The sequence below is a fragment of the Elephantulus edwardii genome, unplaced genomic scaffold (genome assembly GCF_000299155.1).
Source record: "Elephantulus edwardii isolate Elephantulus edwardi_28Jun2011 unplaced genomic scaffold, EleEdw1.0 scaffold00116, whole genome shotgun sequence".
Lineage (NCBI taxonomy): Eukaryota > Metazoa > Chordata > Mammalia > Macroscelidea > Macroscelididae > Elephantulus > Elephantulus edwardii.
In genome coordinates, this window is record NW_006399866.1 from 7,849,781 (window position 1) to 7,872,172 (window position 22,392).

General features: G+C 36.2%; 1 protein-coding gene and 1 pseudogene across 5 annotated transcripts in view; one reads left to right on the top strand and one right to left on the bottom strand.

The window, feature by feature from the left end:
• Window positions 1-22,392, top strand: part of MAPKAP1 (mitogen-activated protein kinase associated protein 1) — a 372,056-nt gene that overhangs the window by 19,597 nt on the left and 330,067 nt on the right. For 3 of the 5 annotated variants that reach the window (XM_006892559.1, XM_006892556.1, XM_006892555.1), the window contains exons 2-3: window positions 8,884-9,211; window positions 11,649-11,738. In XM_006892559.1, coding sequence (XP_006892621.1) covers window positions 8,953-9,211; window positions 11,649-11,738 — 349 coding nt within the window. In that variant the 5' untranslated portion in view covers window positions 8,884-8,952. Of the gene's footprint in view, window positions 1-1,143; window positions 1,156-8,883; window positions 9,212-11,648; window positions 11,739-22,392 lie in introns of those variants that run through there. The other 2 variants (XM_006892558.1, XM_006892557.1) reach the window with 2 other exon arrangements.
• Window positions 203-1,587, bottom strand: LOC102877414 (annotated as a pseudogene).

Genomic DNA, 22,392 nt, shown 5'->3' on the forward strand with positions numbered 1-22,392 from the left:
CTTTTGTATTATACATTGGACTACACTGTCTTAACATAGTGAACTTTTCATTATGAAATCAGTATAGTTCTGTACTGTAATGTAGTGTAATCAAGACATTTATACAAAGTGACACTTTTGGACTAAACAGAGTATAAATGCAGATTGTTACAGACATCATCACTAAGCATGTTAACAGTTCACCACAGTTTTTGGGTGTGGTTTATTCCAGTGGTGCTTCCTTCAGCAGATGGCTGTTATGTTTCTCTTTAGTGGTATATTGTGGGTGCCAGAGAACTTGCATTTGCCAAGGAATAATCTCCTGAGATGCAGTATCATGTAGTCGAATGGTGTAGTCTAATTCAATGAAGTCATCCTTTCTTTGCACTTCCTTGACAGTTTGAATTTTTACTATTTTATACCATGTATTTTCACTTGGTGTTGTTGTTGTTATGTGCTATCGAGTCACTTGCAACTCATAGCTACCCTATGTACAACAGCCCTAAACTCTGCTCTGTCCTGTGCCAATTGCACTGTCTCTGTTACACCCATCCTGATTACCCTAGTCACTGAATCAATCCACCTCATAGAGGGCCTTCCCCTCCTGCGCTGTCCCTCCACCCTACCAAGCATGATGTCCCTCTCCAAGGACTGGTCCCTCCTTACAACATGTCCAAACTATGTTAGACGAAGCCTCAGAATCCTTGCCTCCAAGGAACCACCCAGTTTAACCCTCTCCAGGATGAATCTGTTTGTTTTCCTAGCAGTCCATGGTATTCTCAATACACTTCTCCAGCACCAGAGCTCAAAGGCATCAATTCTTCTACCCTTCCTAGTTATTGTCCAACTTTCTGATGCATAACAAGTGATTGCAAAGACCATAGCCTGTATCAGATGCACCTTAGTCTCCAGAGAGACACCATTGCTCTTCAGTGCTTTGGAAAGGTCCCTAACAGCAGACTTTCCCATGGCAATATGTCTTTTAATTTCCTGGCTACTGGTGCCGAGAGTGTTGACTGTGGAGCCAAGCAAACTAAAGTTGTGAACAATCTCAGTCTCTTCACCATCCATCCTGATGCTGCCAATTGGTCCAGTGGTGAGAATCTTTGTCTTGACATTGAGCCTCAGTCCATATTGAAGGCTGCAGTCCTTGACCCTTTGCAGCAAGCGCTTCAGGTCCTCCTCAGTTTCAGCAAGGAGTTGTTCTGCCATATTATATAACCACAGGCAACCCAGGCTAAATGTCGAACTGGCTTCATTTCTGGAAATATGTTTCCAAAACTCTCTGGAATATTTTGTGTTTCTAGTTTTTCCTTTATGGGCTTGAGTTTTTGATAAAATGCATTATCTTCTTTATTTAGGTTCTTTGCAATTTTTCCTTCAAATGTGGAGTTGACTTCTGATGAAATTCACTGTAATTTGGTTTTGGATACTTTTTTCCATGGAAAATTTAAAGCAATATTTATGTCCTGTTTCTGGAATATCTTTCATGCTCACATTCTTGACTTTCTGCACCAGGAACACCTTGTTCCCTTGCTGGTAGTTGATGCAGTTCTTGGCCACTGAGGCTGCCCTGGAGGCTGGATAGTGAATCAGTGGAATTTTCATTCCCAGGGAGTAGTTGTGGATTCATTTTTAATTACTGCCCTTTTGCCACTTGTCTCCTCTTCTCCCCTTCTACTACCCAAACGTTATATTTTTATCATAAGCCATTGCAAATAAAGTTTGGTGGTCTACTGGTAAGAAGCTGTGCTGCAGTCCTGAAGGCTTGCAGTTTGAATTCACCTGCTGCTCCACAGGAGAAGGATGGGCAGTCTCCTCTCACGTGATTAACTGCTTCTGAAAATCCACCAGAGGGTCAGCTATGGGTTAGTGCCAACTCTATAGTACACAACTACAACATGTATATATAAAATGATTGTTAAAAATATGAATGTAATAAAACTTGGAAACTGTTCTTTCCCTGTCAAAACTGCTAATTACTCTGTCTAAGTAATTTTGAGTTCCCACATTCATTCATTTGGTTATTAATGTATGCAAAGAGTTATGTAAAATGATAATAGTACACAAATTTTACCTAGAACCATTCTTATCATATCTAGGAACTAAATCAATAGATATCTGTGGAATGAATTGAATATAAAAGAGACTCACCAAATATAGTAAAAAGAACTATTTTGGGATATCTCCTACTACCCTTTCACTTCATGTAGAGGTGCCTATTCTATTTTTCAGTAAAACAAATCTTTGTATTTTGTAGAACCTGAGAGAAATGGAAGGAAAGAAAGAGAGAGAAAAAGCAGTGAAAAAATAGAATATGCTAGGTGACCAGACCTTCTGGAGACTGAGATGTTTATCTGATAACTCTCAGAGAGTCAAAATTTAGAGGTATACAGGGAAAGGATTCATGTCTGGAAGAAATAGCATTTGAAAAGTATACAGTAGCCTTCCTAAACCATATAATACAATAATGTGTATTAGTGTTCCTAGAGAGGGGATTGTGAAGGATGTCACTTTGAAGACTAAGGAACACTTGGCTCAAGGCATGGTATTTTTACTTTCCACATTGGTATGTGAAAATTGGACAGTGAAAGAGGAAGACTGAAGAAGAAATGATGCCTTTGAATTGTGGTATTAGCAAAGAATATTGAATATTGCATGGATTGCCAAAAGAACAAACAATTTCTTTCTCCTCCTGCTGCCCCAAACAATTCTTTTTATGGAAGTCCAGCCAGAATTCTCAGTAAGAGTGAGGATGGTAAACTTATGTATAGTAAAACTTATGGATGGTAAATCTTATGTACTCTGGGCATGTTATCACATGGGTCCAATCCTTAGTAAAGGACATGGCAGGGTAGAGGACTGTGAAAAAGAATACCCTCAGTGAGGTGGATTGACACAATCTCTGCAACAGTGCACTTAAGCAATGTGGAGGTTGTATATAGGGTCCTTATAAATGGGATCCAACTTGACAACACTAAATAATAGCAATAAAACAGAGAGTGCAGAGGAAGGAGGCTTAGTGCTTCAGTGATTAAAGTGCTAAGCTGCTAACTGAAAAGTTAGTGTTTCACACCTACCAACAACTTATAGGAGAAAAGCCCTGGCAGCCTGCTCTGGTAAAGATTACAGCTTAGGAAACCTCATAGGGCAGTTCTACTCCTATTTGGAGTCAGAATTTACTTGGTAGCAAACAACAGAGGAAAAAATGTTCCAAGTCTAAATTTGAGGTATATTTTGTCACTGGTTTCCTGCAGATACATAATGCACAGCAGTAGCTTTAGAATTTGGAGAATTACTGTGATTAAACACCAGAAAGAAAACTTTAACTTTGTTTAATCACATATTTCTACATATACTTTAACATGAAATTATCTTTTGTTGAACATCTCTTAGTGTATCACAGGATACTAAGAGAACCCTATTTGGGAGGCAGAAATGAGAAGAATTGAGGCTTAAAATGTGATCCAGTGATAGCATCACTGAAATAAATATATGATCCTCCAATGTAACTATTTCAAAGTGTTATTTTCAATATCTAAACTTGATATAAGGAGCTCTGGTGGCTTAATGATGAGGAGCTAAACTGTCAACCCAAAGGTTCAAATCTACCAGCTGCTTTGTGGGAGAAAGGTTGAAAGTCTCTTCCTATGTGATTTACTCTCTGAAAACCTGCTGGATGGTCAGCTATGGATTAGTTCTGACTGGAAAGTTCATAACAACAACCAAAATCCCAGATACAATTTTGGGGTTGTAGGTCAGTTATTTTAAATAATTTTAAAGTTTTTCAAAACACATTTTACCTAGAATTTAAAAATCATCTTTTTCCCCCACCTGTTGTGTACCATTGAGTTGGATCTGACTGTCACAGGAGGAGATTGCCCCTCCTTGTCCAGTGTAGCATCTATCTGGTGGGTTAGAACCATGCACCTTTGGGATTGCATTGCAGCTTCTTACCACTAGGCCACCTGTCCTCTCTTTAAAATAATCTTTTCTGTGCTTAAGTAAATTTCATATTTTTCTAGAAAAATGATAACTATAAAAGCATTAAAACAATAAAGATGAATAATATGAGGAAGGAGAATCCTCATACTTGGGTAAACACTTAACATTTCAATGATTATCTTCAGATTTGTTCTGTCCATTTATATTTATAAAGATGTTTACGTGAGTAATTTTACATAAATATTTATCTTGTATATGTTGTGCTAGATGCTGCTTTAAAAAAATCTGTATATTTTGGACATCTTTCTATGTAAATTAATACCACATATTTTTAATGGCTACATAGTATTCTGTTGTGTATATATATCACAGCTTATGTATTACTAATGGATCCTTGGGTTAGTCCAGATTTTGGAGATTATAAACAAGTTTGAGAAAAATATTCTCTGTGTAATTATCTCCGTAGGGCAAATTTCAGAAGTGTGGTTGCAGAGTCAAGGCTATTCATGCTTGACATTTTAATAGATATTATCAGGTTACCTTCAAAACAGTCCTGATTTTCATTTTCTCTAACTCTGTGTGAGAATGCCTGTTTCTCGGAGTCTCTGCCAACATTAGTTGTGGTGTTTGTTTGTTTTTTAGTCTTTTTGATCTTTGCACAGCTGGCCTGAGAAAATATCTTGTTTTCATTTGCATTCTGAATGGCTTTGTCTTAGAAGTCAATTCCACCTTCAAATGTAACTTGCTTCTGTTGGGGTGATCTAAAGAATATTATTTGGTTCTGTAAAGTAGTATTGTTGGAGTAAATTGATACTGTCCTACCATGGAAATTTTTAAGGGCATATAGAAGTCAAACTCTTCTGTTGTTGTTGTTATGTGCCGTCGAGTCGCTTGCGACTCATAGCGACCCTATGTACAACAGCCCTAAACCCCACTCTATTCTGTGCCAGTCTCACTGCCTCTGACACATCCATCCCGATTACCCCAGTCACTGAATCAGTCCACCTCATAGAGGGTCTTCCCCTCCTGCGCTGTCCCTCCACTCTGCCCAGCATGATGTCCCTCTCCAAAGACCTGTCTCTCCTTACAACATGTCCAGAGTATGTCAGGCGAAACCCAGAATCCTTGCCTCCAAGGAGCAGCCTGGTTTAACCCTCTCTAGGATGAATCTATTTGTTTTCTTGGCAGTCCATGGTACATTCAGTACTCTTCTCCAGCACTGCAGCTCAAAAGCGTCAATTCTCCTTCTATCCTCCCTAGTCATTGTCCAACTCTCTGATTCATAACAAGTGATTGCAAAAACCATGGCCTGTATCAGGCGCATCTTAGTCTCCAGAGAGACACCGTTGCTCTTGGGTACTTTAGAGGGGTCCCTAACCGCAGACTTTCCCATCGCAATACGTTTTTTGATTTCCTGGCTACTGGTGCCAAGAGTGTTGACCGTGGAGCCGAGCAAACTGAAGCTGTGAACAATCTCAATCTCTCAAACTGAAGCTGTGAACAATCTCAATCTCTTCACCATCCATCCCGATGCTGCCGATTGGTCCAGTAGTGAGAATTTTTGTCTTCTTAACATTGAGCCTCAGTCCATATTGAAGGCTGCAGTCCTTGACCCTCTGCAGTAAGTGCATGAGGTCCTCCTGAGTTTCAGCGAGCAGGGTTGTGTCATCTGCATAACGCAGATTGTTGGGAAACTCTTCTAGGTATCTTAATAAAAAAAGGCAAGTATTTCTTTATAATCACATATATGACATATATGATTTACCTCTACAACAAAATTACATTGTCCTTGGAAGTTGAGCAGGAACATTTATTGAATTTCTGCGAGGTACTTTTTTGCCAGAGGAATGTGGAGTTACAGCACTGGTCCTTGTGAAACGTCAAGTCTAAATCCTCAAATATCCATAATTAGAGGTAGAAAGTGATACATGCAACAGCATGCCTCCCAGAGATAGTCCTGTACGAGTTCCCTATCAGAACGGGTATTGAATAAATACTAGTTGAATGACTCTTTATTCAGACTTCTCAATGTATGAAGTCAGTGTGTTAGTAAAGAATATGTCCAGCAGTGTTGGGATGTTTTTGGGCTTCTGTTCTGTAAGGATAAAGTTAAGGAGTTGATAATTTGTTTTCAAAAGCGTTTGCCTACACTTCTGCTTTATAAGAGGTGATAGAGCAAATCTGGGTTTTTTTTTTTCTGAAAAAACAAACAAACAAACAAAACCCTCTGTTGACAGTACTTCAGTGTTGTTTTATTGCTTTTCCATCTGACTTTTTGATGCCAGAACACCCATTAACTGCATAGTTTCTTATTGAATCCTACAAAACTAATTTTGTTTTTCACCCCAGAGAAGAATATTTAATTGGATGTTGAAAGCATCTGACCCTCTGCTTGTGGCTAGTTGTCTTCTTTTCATGGAGGGGGAGAGGCTTGTAGCTCTGACAGTCTTTAGTGCTGAGTTTGTTCCAAAATGAAATTTTTATTTATAAGTAGTTCTGTGGTTGTTCAAATCATATTGTGGTTATAGAAAAAGTTATTTTTACAAAATTTAAAATGCACCTTTTGGATCACAGTAGAGAATCCTGGATAGAGTGGGAGAAAATCTGGAGCATAATTCAAGATAATAAAATAGACCAGACTTACTATTGGTCTAATAGAGAGACTGGTGGAACCCTTGACAGTTTGGTCTGTAGTCCCTCTTTGAACCTGAAAATGAACTCACTTTCATCTGTTCCAATGCATTGTTCATTAATATATGATTAGACATAATTTGTATGACAACAGTTCATAATAGGTGCATTATGCAACAATGAATGATTTTTTTTTTTAAGTGAACGGAGGGGGTTAGGGAGGAAAATAGGCAACAATAAGTGAACCAAAATCCAACTTTTCTGGAAACTTTCATTAAAATCACAATTGAAAAAATTGTAAAAAAAAAAAAAGAAAGAAAATGGACTCACCTATGACTTGACATTCAGCCAAATGATAAAGTAAGGTAAAGTAAGGTAAGACAGATAAGGTGAATAACAACACCTGGGAGCTACTCACTCTTTAAAGCAATCTACATGTGATCAAAAAGGCAGTGTTTACCCAGGGTTAGGGCTCAGAAGGAAAGAAAGGACAGGAAAGAAGGACAAATAGAAACAGTAAACACATGAAGGAAGTAGGAAGAATTGCCGTTACATTGTGGGGTCTGCCAAGAAGGAAAAGGTGAATAAATTATTGAGTAAAGCACCAGTTTACTTTGTAAAATTTTCCTCAAAAAATAAGGCTGCAAACTTTTATTAAAAATGTTTTAATTTATAATTTTAAAAATTTGTTTAACGTAGTGAATTGATATTAAAGTATTTGAAATTAAGCATTTCAAAAAAATTGACAGTGAATGATTGTAAAAAAAACCCAATATGATTTGTAAACATTTGCTGTTCTTGTTGTTAGGTATGTCAAGTCGAGTATGACTCATAGTGACCTTATGAACAACAGATCTGAACCTTGTCCTGTCCTGTACCATTTTCACACTTCCTCACACACTAGAGCCCACTGCGGTAATCACCATGTCAATACATCTGGTTGAGGGTCTTCCTCTTCTTTACGGACCCTCTACCCTTCCCAGCATCATGTCCCTCTCCAAGGAATAGCCCCTCCCCATAGCAACATGCCCAAAGTATGTGAGGTGAAACATCATCATCCTTGCCTCCAAAGAACACTCCAGCATTTACTAAAAAAAGTTGAAACTTAACCCCATGTATCAGTAACAGCCTGTAAAAATCATTGATTAAAAGATGCCTTCCTTACCTTTAGATTTATCTTTTACCCTAAGTATAAAATACTTAATGAATATATTTGAAATAAATTAATATAGTTTGAAATAAATTAATATAGTTCACTTGGTTAGATATTCTGCTTAAACTTGCTCTTACTCTTAAAATTTAAATACTTTTATCAAAGTCATGTGGCTAGGACGTGAAAGGAGTTAGGATTTTAAACCAAATCTTCCTTTAGACCTAGGTTCTTAACCACTTTTCTGTGTCTGTTGTTGTGTTCTGAAGAGTCAGAACCAACCCGTAACTGACCCTCTGGCTGGTTTTCAGAGGCAGTTAATCACTGAGGAGGAGATTACGCCTACTACTCCTGTGGGGTGGCTGGTGGCCTCAAACTTTGCTCCTTTGGGATTTCAGTACAACTTCCTGCCAGTAGGCCACCAGAGCTCCCTTTTCAGTTTATAGAGGTCAAATATTTCCATTCCAAGCATCATGTATTTCCCAATTTAATTGTCGGGTTACCAGACAGTACCAGAGCAGACTTCATTTCAGTTTTAATAATATTTGGTAAACACTTTTATAATTAGGTTTCTATAGGAACGTAATCTTGTAACATGCAAGAATTGGCAATGAAATTAATTTTAAAAGCATAGAATTTTAAATAAAAAAGGAAAACAATCTTGTTATTGAGCAAAATTACTTTGGTAATACATTTTTGTTAAATCTCTAGTAACTCTAAGTATTGGCTTCATTTTTAGATACTTGCCACATTTGACAGGAGAGGGAGATGTAAACTGAAGAAATACCTTTTCATACTTGTAGCTCATAATTTGTAGAAATACACCTGTTCTGCCATGACCCTATAAAGTAATAATAGAACTAGATGAGGGTGAAGGTAGAAAGAAAGGAGGATTTCTTGTTTAACAGTAGTTATGTGGTTTGAGGGGCCTGAGGACTTCCTTTTGTTTGTTTTATAATAGCAAACTTTCACTGATTCCATGGAGATAACATTGACTATAGCTAAAATTCCTAGTGCTTATGGGTTTCCTTTCATTGTAAACTTAATCTTCCTAAGCTTACAGATACAAGTATCAACAATTTTCAGGGTAGTATTTTGTAATACTGAATTTGTTTTAAAAATGATTCTGAAATTTTTTGCTTTATTCTTAAATGTGGCTGTGTACATCATGTTTCTAGGTAGGTGAACCTGTGACACAATATGAAGAGAAGAAAATAGCCTTTTAAGGAAATTGGCCCAAAGAAAGGATGGCCTTCTTGGACAATCCAACCATCATTTTAGCTCATATCAGACAGTCACATGTGACCAGTGATGACACGGGAATGTGTGAGATGGTTCTTATTGATCATGATGTTGACCTAGAGAAGATTCATCCTCCTTCAATGCCTGGAGACAATGGGTCAGAAATTCAGGGAAGCAATGGTGAAACTCAGGGCTATGTATATGCCCAGTCAGTCGACATTACCTCAAGTTGGGATTTTGGTATTAGAAGACGGTCAAATACAGGTAAACAATTACCTTTTAATCATGCCTTCTGAACTTTAAAATAGCAATCTTCATCATAGAATTATATGTAATGACTAATGAAGAATAATTTAAGTGGGATTTTTTTGTATATTAGTGGGCACAAGACATGATCATGAATCAGACAGAAAATGAGTCTCAGCGACATCTCCATCTCTGCAAGTGTAAGGTGAGGGACTTTAAAATGCTGTTATTACAAAGAAGTAGAAGAATAGATTGGCTAGGAGAGACATTTAAGATCTTCTTTTTCTAAAGGGTCATTATGCAGAAGGGGATGCATACCTGCTTTACATGACTTTGGAGAGTAACAGTTCTAGTATATTTTTAAGATTGAGATAGATTTCAGAAAAAGTAATAAGAAGAACTGACCAGCCAAGGAGTGCAGGATGCTACTTGAGGCTTTTCTTGCCCCTGGAGGAATTGACTGGTGGATTTGGAGAGAACAGCTCAGTAAATAAAGACCTTGGCTGAAATAGGAATTTCTAAGTTGAGCATGTGCTAAGAAAAGGTGACCCTGGTTTTGATACTTTCCCTTTATTTAAATTGATTGCAACTCTTTGATTTTTATGGTTTAAAAATGCTCAACTTGGAGATATACATATATTTAGTCATTAGCTTTCAAAAAACTTAATCATTGCCCATTTTTCAGTTCATATTTTTTTGGAGGCCTTACAAGAGGAATGTGGTGAACCAAGGCCTGCACTTAGACAGATAAATTATTTAAAATATGTATTGTAACTGTTCTAGCATGGCAGAATATTTTAGGAGATAATTATATTTATTCTTTAGATAATCAGAAAATATAACCTCCTAAACAGTAGTAATCTGCTAAGCCCTAGAAAAGGTATTGGCAGGAGATATGGTAGAACCCTGAAAATACATGAATGTTTGTGTGGTCCATATGTAAAATGTGTATAAAAGGGGTATTGGTGGTAGAGCTAGATATGATTTACAGTGAAAGGTATGTTAAGGTTTGATTCAGATTTCAGCCACCTTTAACATCAGCAAAGAAAAATTTGCTCTCATGTTAAAAATAATAGCATTTCTCAGTTTCTAAAGGAACTCTTCTCAAAATGGGGTTTGAGTGAAGGTTTGAATATAATTTAGAACCATTGATTCTCAGTTCTTTAGTTGAAACTGACTTCCTTGCAAGTTATTGAGATGATATCTTGTATGACAGGCTGAATGGATTTCAGTAGGAGAATGTTGCTAAATTGAGTGCTTTCTGATTATATTACTTTGTCTGTATCCTTCACTTATATTAATTGGAATTGAATGTCTTTTCTTTCAGTGGAATTTGGTTAGATGTCATGACTTTGTCAGAATGCCTTTTCCAGCATAGCAGGGTTAGTTTTAGTGTTTCCATACCACAGTGCTAAGGCAGTAGTATATGATTTCCTACCTTGAACATGGGTGAAAGAAAAACCTAGAACTTTATTTTTCCTCTGATTTTAAATGCTTTTAATGCACAATGCTTTTAAAAAGCATTGTGCCAGAATAGGAAAATGAAGTGAGAGAAAATTTATTTTAAAAGGTAGCATCAATTGAGGCTTTCTTTTCTATTGTGATTTTGATGTTCAGCAATTGTTAATGTATGCCAGACATTGTTTTATTTAAGAATTATCTCATTGGTTTTTGACGATTTATCAGCCAGTGGTATTACAGTCACAAAGAATAATTTTAGGTGACCCTCTTCTTGCTGTAATTTCTGTAGGTAGTCTTTTGATGTATAACTAATTCAAATAGTAGGATATTGTAGTGGCTTAGGAATTTACTTTTTAATCCTTTCAACATATATTAAAATTTTGTGAAAGAAAAATTGTTCTTTTTAAGATTTGACTAATGTTACAAAGATACATATCATTTATTTTACTACCTATAAACTGTTTCAGCCCACTGAAGAAAAGCTATGCTAATTTATATAGCTTTGACATTTTATAATTTTCATGATTTTTAGATAAAGGATTTTATATTTAAAACTTTAATAGTCTAGTCTGAGTTCATTTATCTTTAATTTTTGAAACGGGTAGAGTAATTCATAACAGTAATTTTATTCCTGTAATGTAATATTCACTTCAGTTCATTTGTGCATTAAAATTCCTTTAAGACCGTTATTAATGATTTATATAATGAAATGTCATATTAATCACAGAAGTTTTCACATTTTATTATTCTCTTCCATGTTAATACTATCTTTATGATCTCTATTAATGTTTTATATCCTCTAATTTCAATTATAAATCAAGACTATTTTCATGTTTTTGTTGGTATTTGCTTTTCAGGGGTGCCGCCTTTAAAATTTTATGACTTTTTTCTTACATATGCAGTATAAAACATCTTTATTCATAAAAAGGTAGTTAATTATGTCTTTGTTTATAGTAAACTTTCATTGACAAACTTATAATATTTCTTTTTCAAGCTCAAAGATTAGAACGACTCCGAAAAGAGAGACAAAACCAGATCAAATGCAAAAATATTCAGTGGAAAGAAAGAAATTCTAAACAATCAGGTAAATGCAAATAATTTTCTTTGTTAATTTGAGGTTTATATAGTTTCTACTATTACATAAAGGATTTAATTTTTAACTGATTCTCTTACATTTTCTTATAAAAATCTCTTGTGTTTTAAGTCTTGAACTCTTTGACTTGGGTACTTTGACCTCCTAAAGCTATATACTCTGTAGGTCTTGTTTTTGCCACTTTTCCCCCTAAGTTATAATCACAGGAATAGATTTGTCAGGGCACATTTTTGCATCCTGTGGTGCTTGTATCTTACTCTTGTTGTTGTTAAGTGCCGTCAAGTCGCAGGAGACTCATAGCGACTCTATGAAGGAGAGTCCTCAACGCTTGGGTGTCTTTCATCCTCTCTCCAGGTTCATAGGGTTTCTGGAGGCAAGCTATTACGGAAGTGGATGCCTCTCTTAGAGCCAAGAAGAATTCTCTGATTTAGATGGATTCCTGGTTGATAGGTATCTCCCAGCAGCAGTTCAACCTAGACTTTCCTTGCCTCATTAGTGTTTTCTAATTTAAAACCTGTTATGTTACTGGTATTCGCATTTGTAGTGGCATGTCTATAAAGGCTGGGTATATGTTTTCAAAAGTTCAATCTCAATGACAAGAGAAAACTTAAAACTCTTTCAAAAGTGAAATGCTACTAAAATATTTTATACTGGTTAATATTACACTTTTTAGACTGTATGTTTTCTACTTAAAGGAAATATCTATAGTCTGTCTTTCATATTTTCCCAGCACCACTTGGGCATGTAATAAACCAAAACCTCATTGCTTTGGAATAAATTTCGAGATATTTTTGGTTATTCCCCTATTGGATATATGAGACTATGGGTCATTTTAGGAGGATACTGCTTCACTGTTCCTCCACGAAATGCTGGGGGGAATAAACCATCAGCCTTTTGATTAGCAGTCCAATACCCTATGAATCTTTACTGACAGAATCCTAATGCAACACAATAATTATAAAACTATTTTTATTAGCAGCACCAACATAGTACTATACTAGGTATGCTACATGACTTTGAAATGTATAGTATTGTTTTCAGATGAGACAGGCTTATATTGTTGTTGTTGTTGTTATGTACAGTTGAGATGGAACTGACTATAACTCACCCTCTAGTGAGTTTTCAGAGGCAGTAAATCCTAAGGGAAGAGAGTGCCCATCTTTCTGTCATGAAGCAGCTAGTAGATCCAAACCTCATGCCTTAAGGCTGGCAGCATAGTTCCTCACCACTAGGCCATCAGAGTTCCATTAATTTGTTAAACAGCAAGGGAGTGGTAGTGCTGTTTTATACCCACCATTTTTCTGGATTTCTGGTGGAGCAGTCTGTAAGGACTTGCCCTACTAACTCAAATGCTGCACCTTTCTGTTGATTGAAATTCACCAGTGCCTCTACTAGTCAAGGGAAAAAAGATAGATGATCTCCTTCAGTGGATTTGATAATGAATGAAAGTCAGCTGTCAGTTGGTTCTACATGATGGCAATGAGTTTGAGTTTTTCTTCAGCTAAAGATCAGATATTAATCTTTATGCTAAACCACACACTACATATGTTGTTCTTCATCCTTGAGTCAAAACCAACTCATAGCTGACCCTTTAGTGGATTTTCAGAGGCTATAAATCACATGAGAGGATATTGCCCATTTTTCTCTTATGTAGTAGCTGGTGGATTTGAACCACTTGACTTTGGGTTGGCAGCACAACTCACCACTAGAGCTCCCTATACTACATATAGTGGTTATTTTGCATTCTCATAATATAATCATAGGTAGCTCTGGTGGGCTAGAAGGTAAGGAGTTGGGCTGCCAACCTAGCAGCAGGAGGATTGACTACACTAGCTGCTCCACAGGAGAAAAATGAGCAGTCTCCTCCTGTTCAGTTTACTGCCTCTGAAAACCTGCTGTAGAGTCAGCTGTGAGTAAGTTCTGATTTGATAGCAGTGGATGAGTGAGTGAATAACAACAAAAATCCTCTTCAGTGTTTTTCTTAGTTTTATTTCATTCTCTACCAGAATAATTATTACAAATGTAATAACCTCCTCTGGAATGATTTCCCACAATTATTGTATTAAATCCAGTTCTCCTTTTATCACACAGTGTTAAAAGTAGCTTCGTCATAGAGAAGTTGGAAGATATCTTTAGAGGCCTTTTAGTCCATACCCTGAAGTTCCTTTTGAATTTAGTTTTTATCCATATGATAAATGAAATAAAACCTTAGAGTTGTTGCTGTTAGGTGCCATCAAGTTGAGTATGACCCTTAGTGACCCTGTGAACAACAGATCTGAACTCTACCCTATCCTGTGCCATCCTCACACTTCCTGACACACTAAAGTTCATGGCAGCAGTCACCGTATCAATACAGCTGATTGATGCTCTTCCTCTTTTTTGCTGACTTTCTGCCTTTCCAAGCATCATGCACCTCTCTAAGGAATAGCTCCCCTCTGGTAACATGCCCAAAGTATGTGAGATGAAGCTTTATCATGTTTGCCTACAAAGCACTGTGGCTTCACACTCTCCAAGACTTATTTCTTCTTTTGGCTGTCCATGGTATGGACACAGCACCATAGCTCAAAGGCATCAATTCTTCTTCTGTCATTCTTATTCATTGTCCAGTTCTCAGATGCATAGCAAGTGATCAGAAAGACCATGGCCTGAATCAGATGCACCTCATTCTGATTCATTTGTTTAATATATTTATCCATTCGTTTAATATATTTATTCTAAAATTCCCTTGTGTGTAATAACTTTTGGTTGCCTAGTCTCTAGGGTCAGCTATGAGTCATTTCCTACCCCACAGCTGTGAGTTTGAAGGTTTGTTTTTAGTTTTGATTTGACTAAAAAAATACGTAATTCTTCAATAAGTTTGTAGTTGTATTAGAAGTTACAATTTTCTACACAAGAAATTAAAACCAAGTAATTCAAATTCAAAACCAGTAATGATTATATGCCAATTATTAATAAATATTCTTGAAGTTTAAAACTTATATCTGTAGTTATTGGTTTCTTAGAAGATAGCTTGTTTCTGTATATAAAAATCAGAGACTAAATGATAGAACTTTGTACAATTGATGGATTTATTCACTCCAAAAGCCTTTAAAAAAATGCCAAATATACACACATGGCTCTTACCCGATAAGCTACACAAGAATCAGATTGACTTCATCTGTGGAAGAAGTTGAAGAAGTTCAGAGTCAGCAGTCTAAACAAGGCCAGGCACAGACTTTCAAACAGATCATTAATTACTCCTATGCAAGTTCAAATTGAAATTGAGAAAAAGTAAAAAAAGTCCACGAAAACCAAAATATGGTCTGCCATCTGTTTTACCTGAATTTAAAAACTACCTCAAGAAGGTCTGAAGACAAGATGAGTTGTGAAATAACATTAAGGTCATCATCCTTGATGAAGCAAAAGGTCATTAAAAAGGTAAGAAAGAAAGTTGTTGTTATGTGCTGTCAAGTCACCTGCAACACTATATATAAAAGCTCTGAAGCCTGCCCTGTCCTGAGCCAGTCTCACTGACTCTGGCCAGTGCCCTAGTTACTGTATCAATCCATCTCATCCGGGGTCTTCCTCTTCTGGACTATTCCTCCACCTTTCCAACCATGATGTCCTTCTCCATGGACCAGCCCCTCCTGGTCACATGCCCAGAGTATGTGAGATGGAGCTTCAAAATCCTAGTCTCTAAGGAGATACTTATTTCACCCTCTCCAAGACAGACCTATTTGTTTTCTTGGCAGTCCATGGTATGTTTAAGACTCTTCTCCAGCACCACAACACAAAGGCATCAAGTCTTCTGTCATCCTTAGTCATTGTGCACCTCTCTGATGCATAGCAAGTAATTGAGAAGACCATGACTTGGATCAGGCTCAACTCAAATCTATAGAGTGCCATCATTGCTTCTTAAGACTCTGGAGTGGTCCCTGACAGCTGATTTACCTAATGCAATTTGTCTCTTGATTTCCTGACTAGTGATGCTAACGGTGTTGTTTGTGGAGCCCAGCAAGCTATAACTGTTAACAATCTCAATCTCTTCTCCATCTATTATGGTGCTGCCAGTTGGCCCAGTGGTGAGAATATTTATCTTCTTGATGTGGAGTTTCAATCCATATTGAAGGCTACAGTCCTTGACCTTCTGCAGCAAGCACTTCGGGTCTGCTGTAGTTTCAGCAAGCAGAGTTGTGTCATCTCCATAACGTAGTGTCAGATGAGTCTCAGAAATTTAAAATTGAATGTAAAAAACATCAAAACAAAAGGAAAATACTATAAAAAAATTGAACAGAAAATTTCAAAGGGCAGTTTGAAAAGACAAAGCAAAATATTATGAAATGTACAAAGAGCTAGAATTAGAAAACCAAGAGGAAAGAAGATGCTTGCTATTTCTCAAGATAAAAGCGCTGAAGAACAAATTAAAACTTCAAGTTTCAATGCTGAAGATATGGGCAGAATTTTGAATGATACAAGAAGCATCAAATGAAGATGGAATAGATACACAATCACTATACCAAAAAAAGAATTTATTGACGTGGAAACATTACAAGAAATAGCATATGATCAAGAATCAATGATAAGAACCAAGGAATCGATTAAATACCAGTTGAGATGTTTCAGCACACAGATGCAGCTCTTGATGTGGTTACTAGCTTATGCTATAAGAAACTCGAAAGACCTAGCCAACTGACTAGAAGAGATACATTTTTAAAAAATTGAGGGAAGAGAGTGCTAAAATTATCAATCTAATGCATGTAAAATCTTGCTGAAGATTATTAAACAATGGTTGGAAAAGTACAATGACAGAGAATTTCCAGAAATCCAAGCTAGAGTCAGAAGAGACCATGGTATGAGGTGTGTGTGTGTGTGTGTATGTCATTGTTATGTCAAAAGACTCTTGACTGAAAGCAGAGAATACAGAAAGATGTTTACTTGTGTTTTATTGACTGTACAAGGCATTTGACTTTGTAGATCATAACAAATGATGGCTAATATTGAGAAGAATAGAAATCCCAGAACACCTAATTGTCCTCATGAGAAATCTATATATAGACCAGGAAGCAGGTGTCCAAACAGATCTAGGGAACACCACATATTTTAAAATCAGGAAAACTAGGAAGCAGTTGTCCAAACAGAACAAGGGAACAGTACATATATTTAAATTAGGAAAGATGTGTGTCAGGCTTGTATCCTTTTTCCATACCTATTCATCCATATGCCAAGGAGACAATTTGAGATCCTGACAAAGAACATAACATCAGGATTGGAGGAAGTCTCATCAAGAACTTATGTTATGCAAATGACACAATTTTGCTTGGAGAAGATGAAGAGAACTTGAAGCATTTGCTGCACAAGATCAACTACTACAGCCTTCAAATTCAGACTCAAAAGTTAACCTCTTCTAGTTACTTACAAGTAGTATGTGGCATAGCTATGATTCTGGCCAGCCTGATCTTAAAATCTATAGACTTTCCATTGTATTCTGTTATTTCTTCAAGTCTGCCATACACAGAAAATAACTATATCTGGAATTTTTAGTATTAAAATAGTCATTATCTTTTTTTTCTCTGTCAGCCATGTCTAGCATTCTGGGAAGTTGCCAAACATCTATGAAAAATAGATTAGCATTTTAAAAAAGTATAAAATTAAAAATAAGACACTACTAATCCCAGAGGTAACTATTGTTGTTAGCATTTTGAAGTATTCATTCGACATTCCTTTTATTGTGCTGTTTTTGTTAGGTGCCATTGAGTTGAGTATAATTCATAGCAACCCTATGAATGACTGATCTGAGTCCTTTCCTATTCTTCACCAGCTCAGACTTGAGCCCATTGCCACAGTCACTGTTACCAATCCATTTCCTATGAGGATCATCCTCTCTTTTGCTGACCTTCCACGTTTCCAAGCATGAGGCCTCTTCACAAGGAATAGCCCCTCTTAGCAACATGTCTATAGTATGAAATGAAGCTTCACCATCCTTGCCTCTAAGGTACACTCTGGCTGCTCCAAGACATATTTGTTCTTTTGGAAGTTCATGGAATATCCAGCACTTTTCTCCATCATCACAACTCAAAGGCAATGATTTACTCATTTGTCATCCTTATCTATTGTGCAGCTCTCAGGTGCATAGTAGGTGATTTGAAAGTCTATCATTCGAATCTGGTGCACCTTAGTCTTTAAACTGATATCATTGCTCTTCAGAAATTTAGAGAGGTCCCTGAAAACAGACTTCCAAATACTATATGTCTCCTGATCTCCTGACTGCTGATAACAAGGCTACTGATTGTGAATCCAACTAAGATTAAATCATTGACAATATCAGTCTTTTCTCCATCTCTCATAAAGTTGCACACTGATGAGTATTCTTGTTTTCTTGAAGTTGAGATGTAGTTAATATTGAAGACTATAGTCTTTGATATTCTGTAGCAAGTGCCTCGTTTTCCTAACTTGCAGCAAGCAAGTTTGTACCATCAACATAATGCAGGTTTTTGATGAGTCTTCAACCAGTCTTTATGCCACATTCTTCTTAAAGTCCAGCTTTGCTAATGATTTGTTCAACATACAGGTTGAATAGATATGGAGAAAGTGTACAGCCCTGACACAAACATTTCTTAATTTTAAACCATGTAGTATTCCCTTGCTCTAGTCAGACAACAGCTATTTGTCTACTTCTAGATTTTTTTTTATAAGCATAATTAAGTGTTCTGGAATTCCCATTATTCTCCATGTTCACCCTCGTTATGATCCACACAGTCAAATGCCTCTCTGCAGTCAATAAAACACAAATAGATATTCTCCTGGGATTTTCTATTAGCCAAGATCCATCTGACATCAGCATTGATGTTCCTGGTGCCACAACCTTGTCTAAACCCAGCATGAACTCCTGATAGTTCTCTGTTAGTGTTCTCTTTTAGCCATTTTTTGATGATCTTCAGCAATATTTTGCTTGCACACGTTATTAATTCTTAATTTCCATATTGTTTTATTTTTGTGGGTATATACATTTTAAATAATACTTATATTAATTTTTAAAAAAGCTTCATGGGGAAAAATAGCACATAAACTGAAATTGTTTTCAGATCATACTCTTACTTTTCTTATTTTATTTCTAGATTTTAATTTTTTATTTACCATCTTCTTTAACATTTATTTTTCAAATTGGAGAAAAGATAGACTTTTATTTTATCACAATGATTTGAATTAGAGTTTAAAGAGTAGAATGACATTCCATTAAACTATATGTACATTTATTGTTTCATGACATTAACTACAATCTTCATATTTTATCATCATTCTTCCTTTTATCTCTCTGAAATTCTTACTTCCTTCATCCCTCCTTCCTCATTTTTCTTTCCTTCTGAGTTTCGTCTTTGTACAAATGGTGTCTTTCTGTTTTTTGGATTAGTTGAGTGTTACTAAGTTCTGGGTATCCTCATGCTATTATAGTTTATCTTAAAGATATGTCTATTGTTTGACTGTAAGATTTGCATTGGACATAAGTTAAGTTTCAGGCTCAAAGACTGCCTACGGGACAAAGTCTTCAGGTTTCCACCAATTTCTGTTAGGCCAGTAAACCTGGCCATTACTGTGATTTTTAATTTTGTTCTACATGTATCTTAACACCCTGTCTAGGATCTTCTATTGTAATCTCTTTCAGAGTGACTAGCAGTGGTAGCCAGGCACCCACTAGTTCTTCTGATACTAGGATTATGGAAAGAGAGGATTGCCACATTCAGTGGCGCTATAGACTAATTGTTTTCATGCATTTTTAATTTTCTTCACTTTTCTTTGCTCTAGACAGGGAGAGACCAATGGTGGTTGTTCTTAAGTTATATTACTCACCACTGTGGAATATTGTCCTTGTAGACTGTGCTATGCCAGTTAACCTTAATGTTCCCCCCAGGTCCTGAGGCCTCATGATCAGTGACCCATTCCCCCAGGGTGTTTAGCTAGTGTTAAGAAGTTTATAGAATATTGCTCCTACTTGACTCTGTTGTCTACATGGCTGTTTTTGCAGCATATGCAAATACTCATGGTAAACTGTCAGCTTCCAAATCTATATATGAATATAGACATAGTGCAGGTAATACCTTGCTGTTGTCTATAACTCTCTAATTGTATAATGCTAATCATTATTTTATAAAGCCTTTCTTAATATGTGTCTGTTATCTAATTAATAATTTTCCTTCCTCATCCTCTCCCTTCTATCTGTGATCACCATCAAAGAATATTTCATTCTTTTTATACGCTTTTCTTAAGCTTTTTTATCATAATGGACTCATGGCTTCTATCTTTTTTCCATCTGACTTCTATCATTCAGCATAATGTCTCCAAGTTTATCCATATTATGAAGTATTTCACAAATTCTTGGTTACTGTTTAACTTTGCCTAGTATATACATCATTGTTTGTCCATTTATCTCTTGATGGGAACTTAGGTTGTTTCTCCTTGCTATTGTAAAACATGCTACATTGGACATGTGTATACATAAGTTTTTTTGTGTCTCCATCTATCATGATATTGTCAGTTGGTCCATTGGTGAGGATTTTTGTTTTCTTGATGCTGAGATGTAGTTGCTGTCGGAGCCTATAGTCTTTGATCTTCTGCAGCAAGTATTTCAAGTCCTCTCACTTTCAGCAAACAAGGTGTGTCATCTGTATGATGCACATTGATGATGAGTCTTCCTCTAATCTTAACCCCACATTGTTTTTGTTAGCATCTAGCTTCTTGAATAATCTGTTAAGCATGCAAATTGAATAGGCATGGGGAAAGTATACAGAACTGATTGACGCCTTTCTTAATTTTTAATAATGCGGTTTTCCCTTACTCTGTTTGAAATAGCTTCTTGGTGTATGTATAGGTTTCATCTTATTTGATCTAGGTGGAGACTTCATCTTATGATTTTATCTTACTTGGATTCATAATCAAAACCCTTGGTACAATAGCAGTCAGGAGACCAGAAGACATAATACATTGAGAAAGTCTGTTGTTAGGGTCCCCTTTTATTACTGGGCAGTGGAGTTGTCAATTTGAAGACTTAAGGTCTACCTTATTCAAGCCATGGTCTTCATAATGTTAACCGTAATTTGTTATGATTCACACAAACGGCTTTGCATAGTCAATAAAGTGCAAATAGACATTCTTCTCTGCTTTCAGCTAGGATCTGTCTGACATCAATAATTATATTTCTGGTGCTGTGTTTCCTTCTAAATGCTTGTACTGTCCTAGCTGTTTTTTGGATTATTTTAAGTAATATTTTGCTTGCAAATAATATTAACAATACTGTTTAATTATTTCCCCATTGTGTTGGATCATCTTTCTTGGGAATGGGAACAAATAGGGATCTCTTCCAGTTGGTCAGCCTACTGGTCCTCCAGATTTCCTCCAAATTTCCTAGCACAGACTGATGAACATGTCCAGAGTTGCATTTGTTACTTGAAACATGTCAGTTAATATCACATTGATTCCTACAGCCTTTTTTTTTTTTTACCAGTGCCTTCAGTGCTGCTTAACTTTTTCTTTCATTACCACTGACTCTTGATCATATATGGTGCTTCCTGAAATATTTCATTGTCAACCAATTCTTTTTTGGTACAGTGGCTCTGTGTATTGCTTCTCCTTTTTGAAAAAGGTGTTTTTGTTTTTTGTTTGTTTGTTTTTAATTGGGAACAGCTGCTATAATTATTGATCGGTATTAATTTTTTCCTGTCATTTTGTTCTCATGGTGTTTATTGTGGTCTTTTCCCTGAGTTTGTTTTAGTATTGGATTTTCTTTTAATTTTCTTCAATATTAGTGCTTTTGTATTATGCAGGTAATTTCTCTTGATGGATATATTCTTGTGTTTTCTTCATTATTTTTCTAAGTTTTTTTCCTAATACAAGTGGATGTCAAGAGAGTTGTCTTCCAAATTGCTAATCTATAATTCAGGTGTTAGGATTGGGTTCTTTGTCCTTCCATTGTATTATCTATTTCTGAAAATTTAGAGTTAATTTTTTTATTTCTGGTTGCTGTTTTCATAACATTTTTAATTATTGACTTTTAAAAAAAAATTTATTGTATTATTTTTATGTGTACCGTCAAATCAGATCTGACTGGTACAGGAGGAGATTGCCCCCTCCTTCTCCAGCATAGCATCTGGTATAATTATTGACTTTTTAAATTGAGATTTTAATGAAAATTTATAGAGAACTTGGATTTTCATTCATTCATTGTTGCCCATTTTCTTCCCTGCCCACCTTCCTACTTCACTATTCTCTTTTGAAAAAAAAGTTCTTTCACTGTTGTACAATTCCCATTCCCAGTCCATTATACTTGTTGGTTTAACTTGTTATTTTGCTCTTATATTACCTGCTTGAATTTTTCCAGGTTATTGTCTGTTTGTGCCTAAATTTTGGATGGATTTTCCTCCAGCTCTTTGAAGGTCCTAAATACCTATCTTTTTAATTCCTTATGTGGTAGCTCTACTACTTTTTTATCTTCTAGGAGTTGACCTGGTTCTTTAATTTGACCACTATCTGCTGTCAACAGAACACATTTAAATAACAGAAAGGGCAAAGGAGGTTGAGTTTTCAAGTATGGAAATACAAAGGAAGAGGAACAGTTGTAAGCAGACACTGGTGATTGGGACATGGAATGTGAGAACCATGAATGTAGGAAAATTAG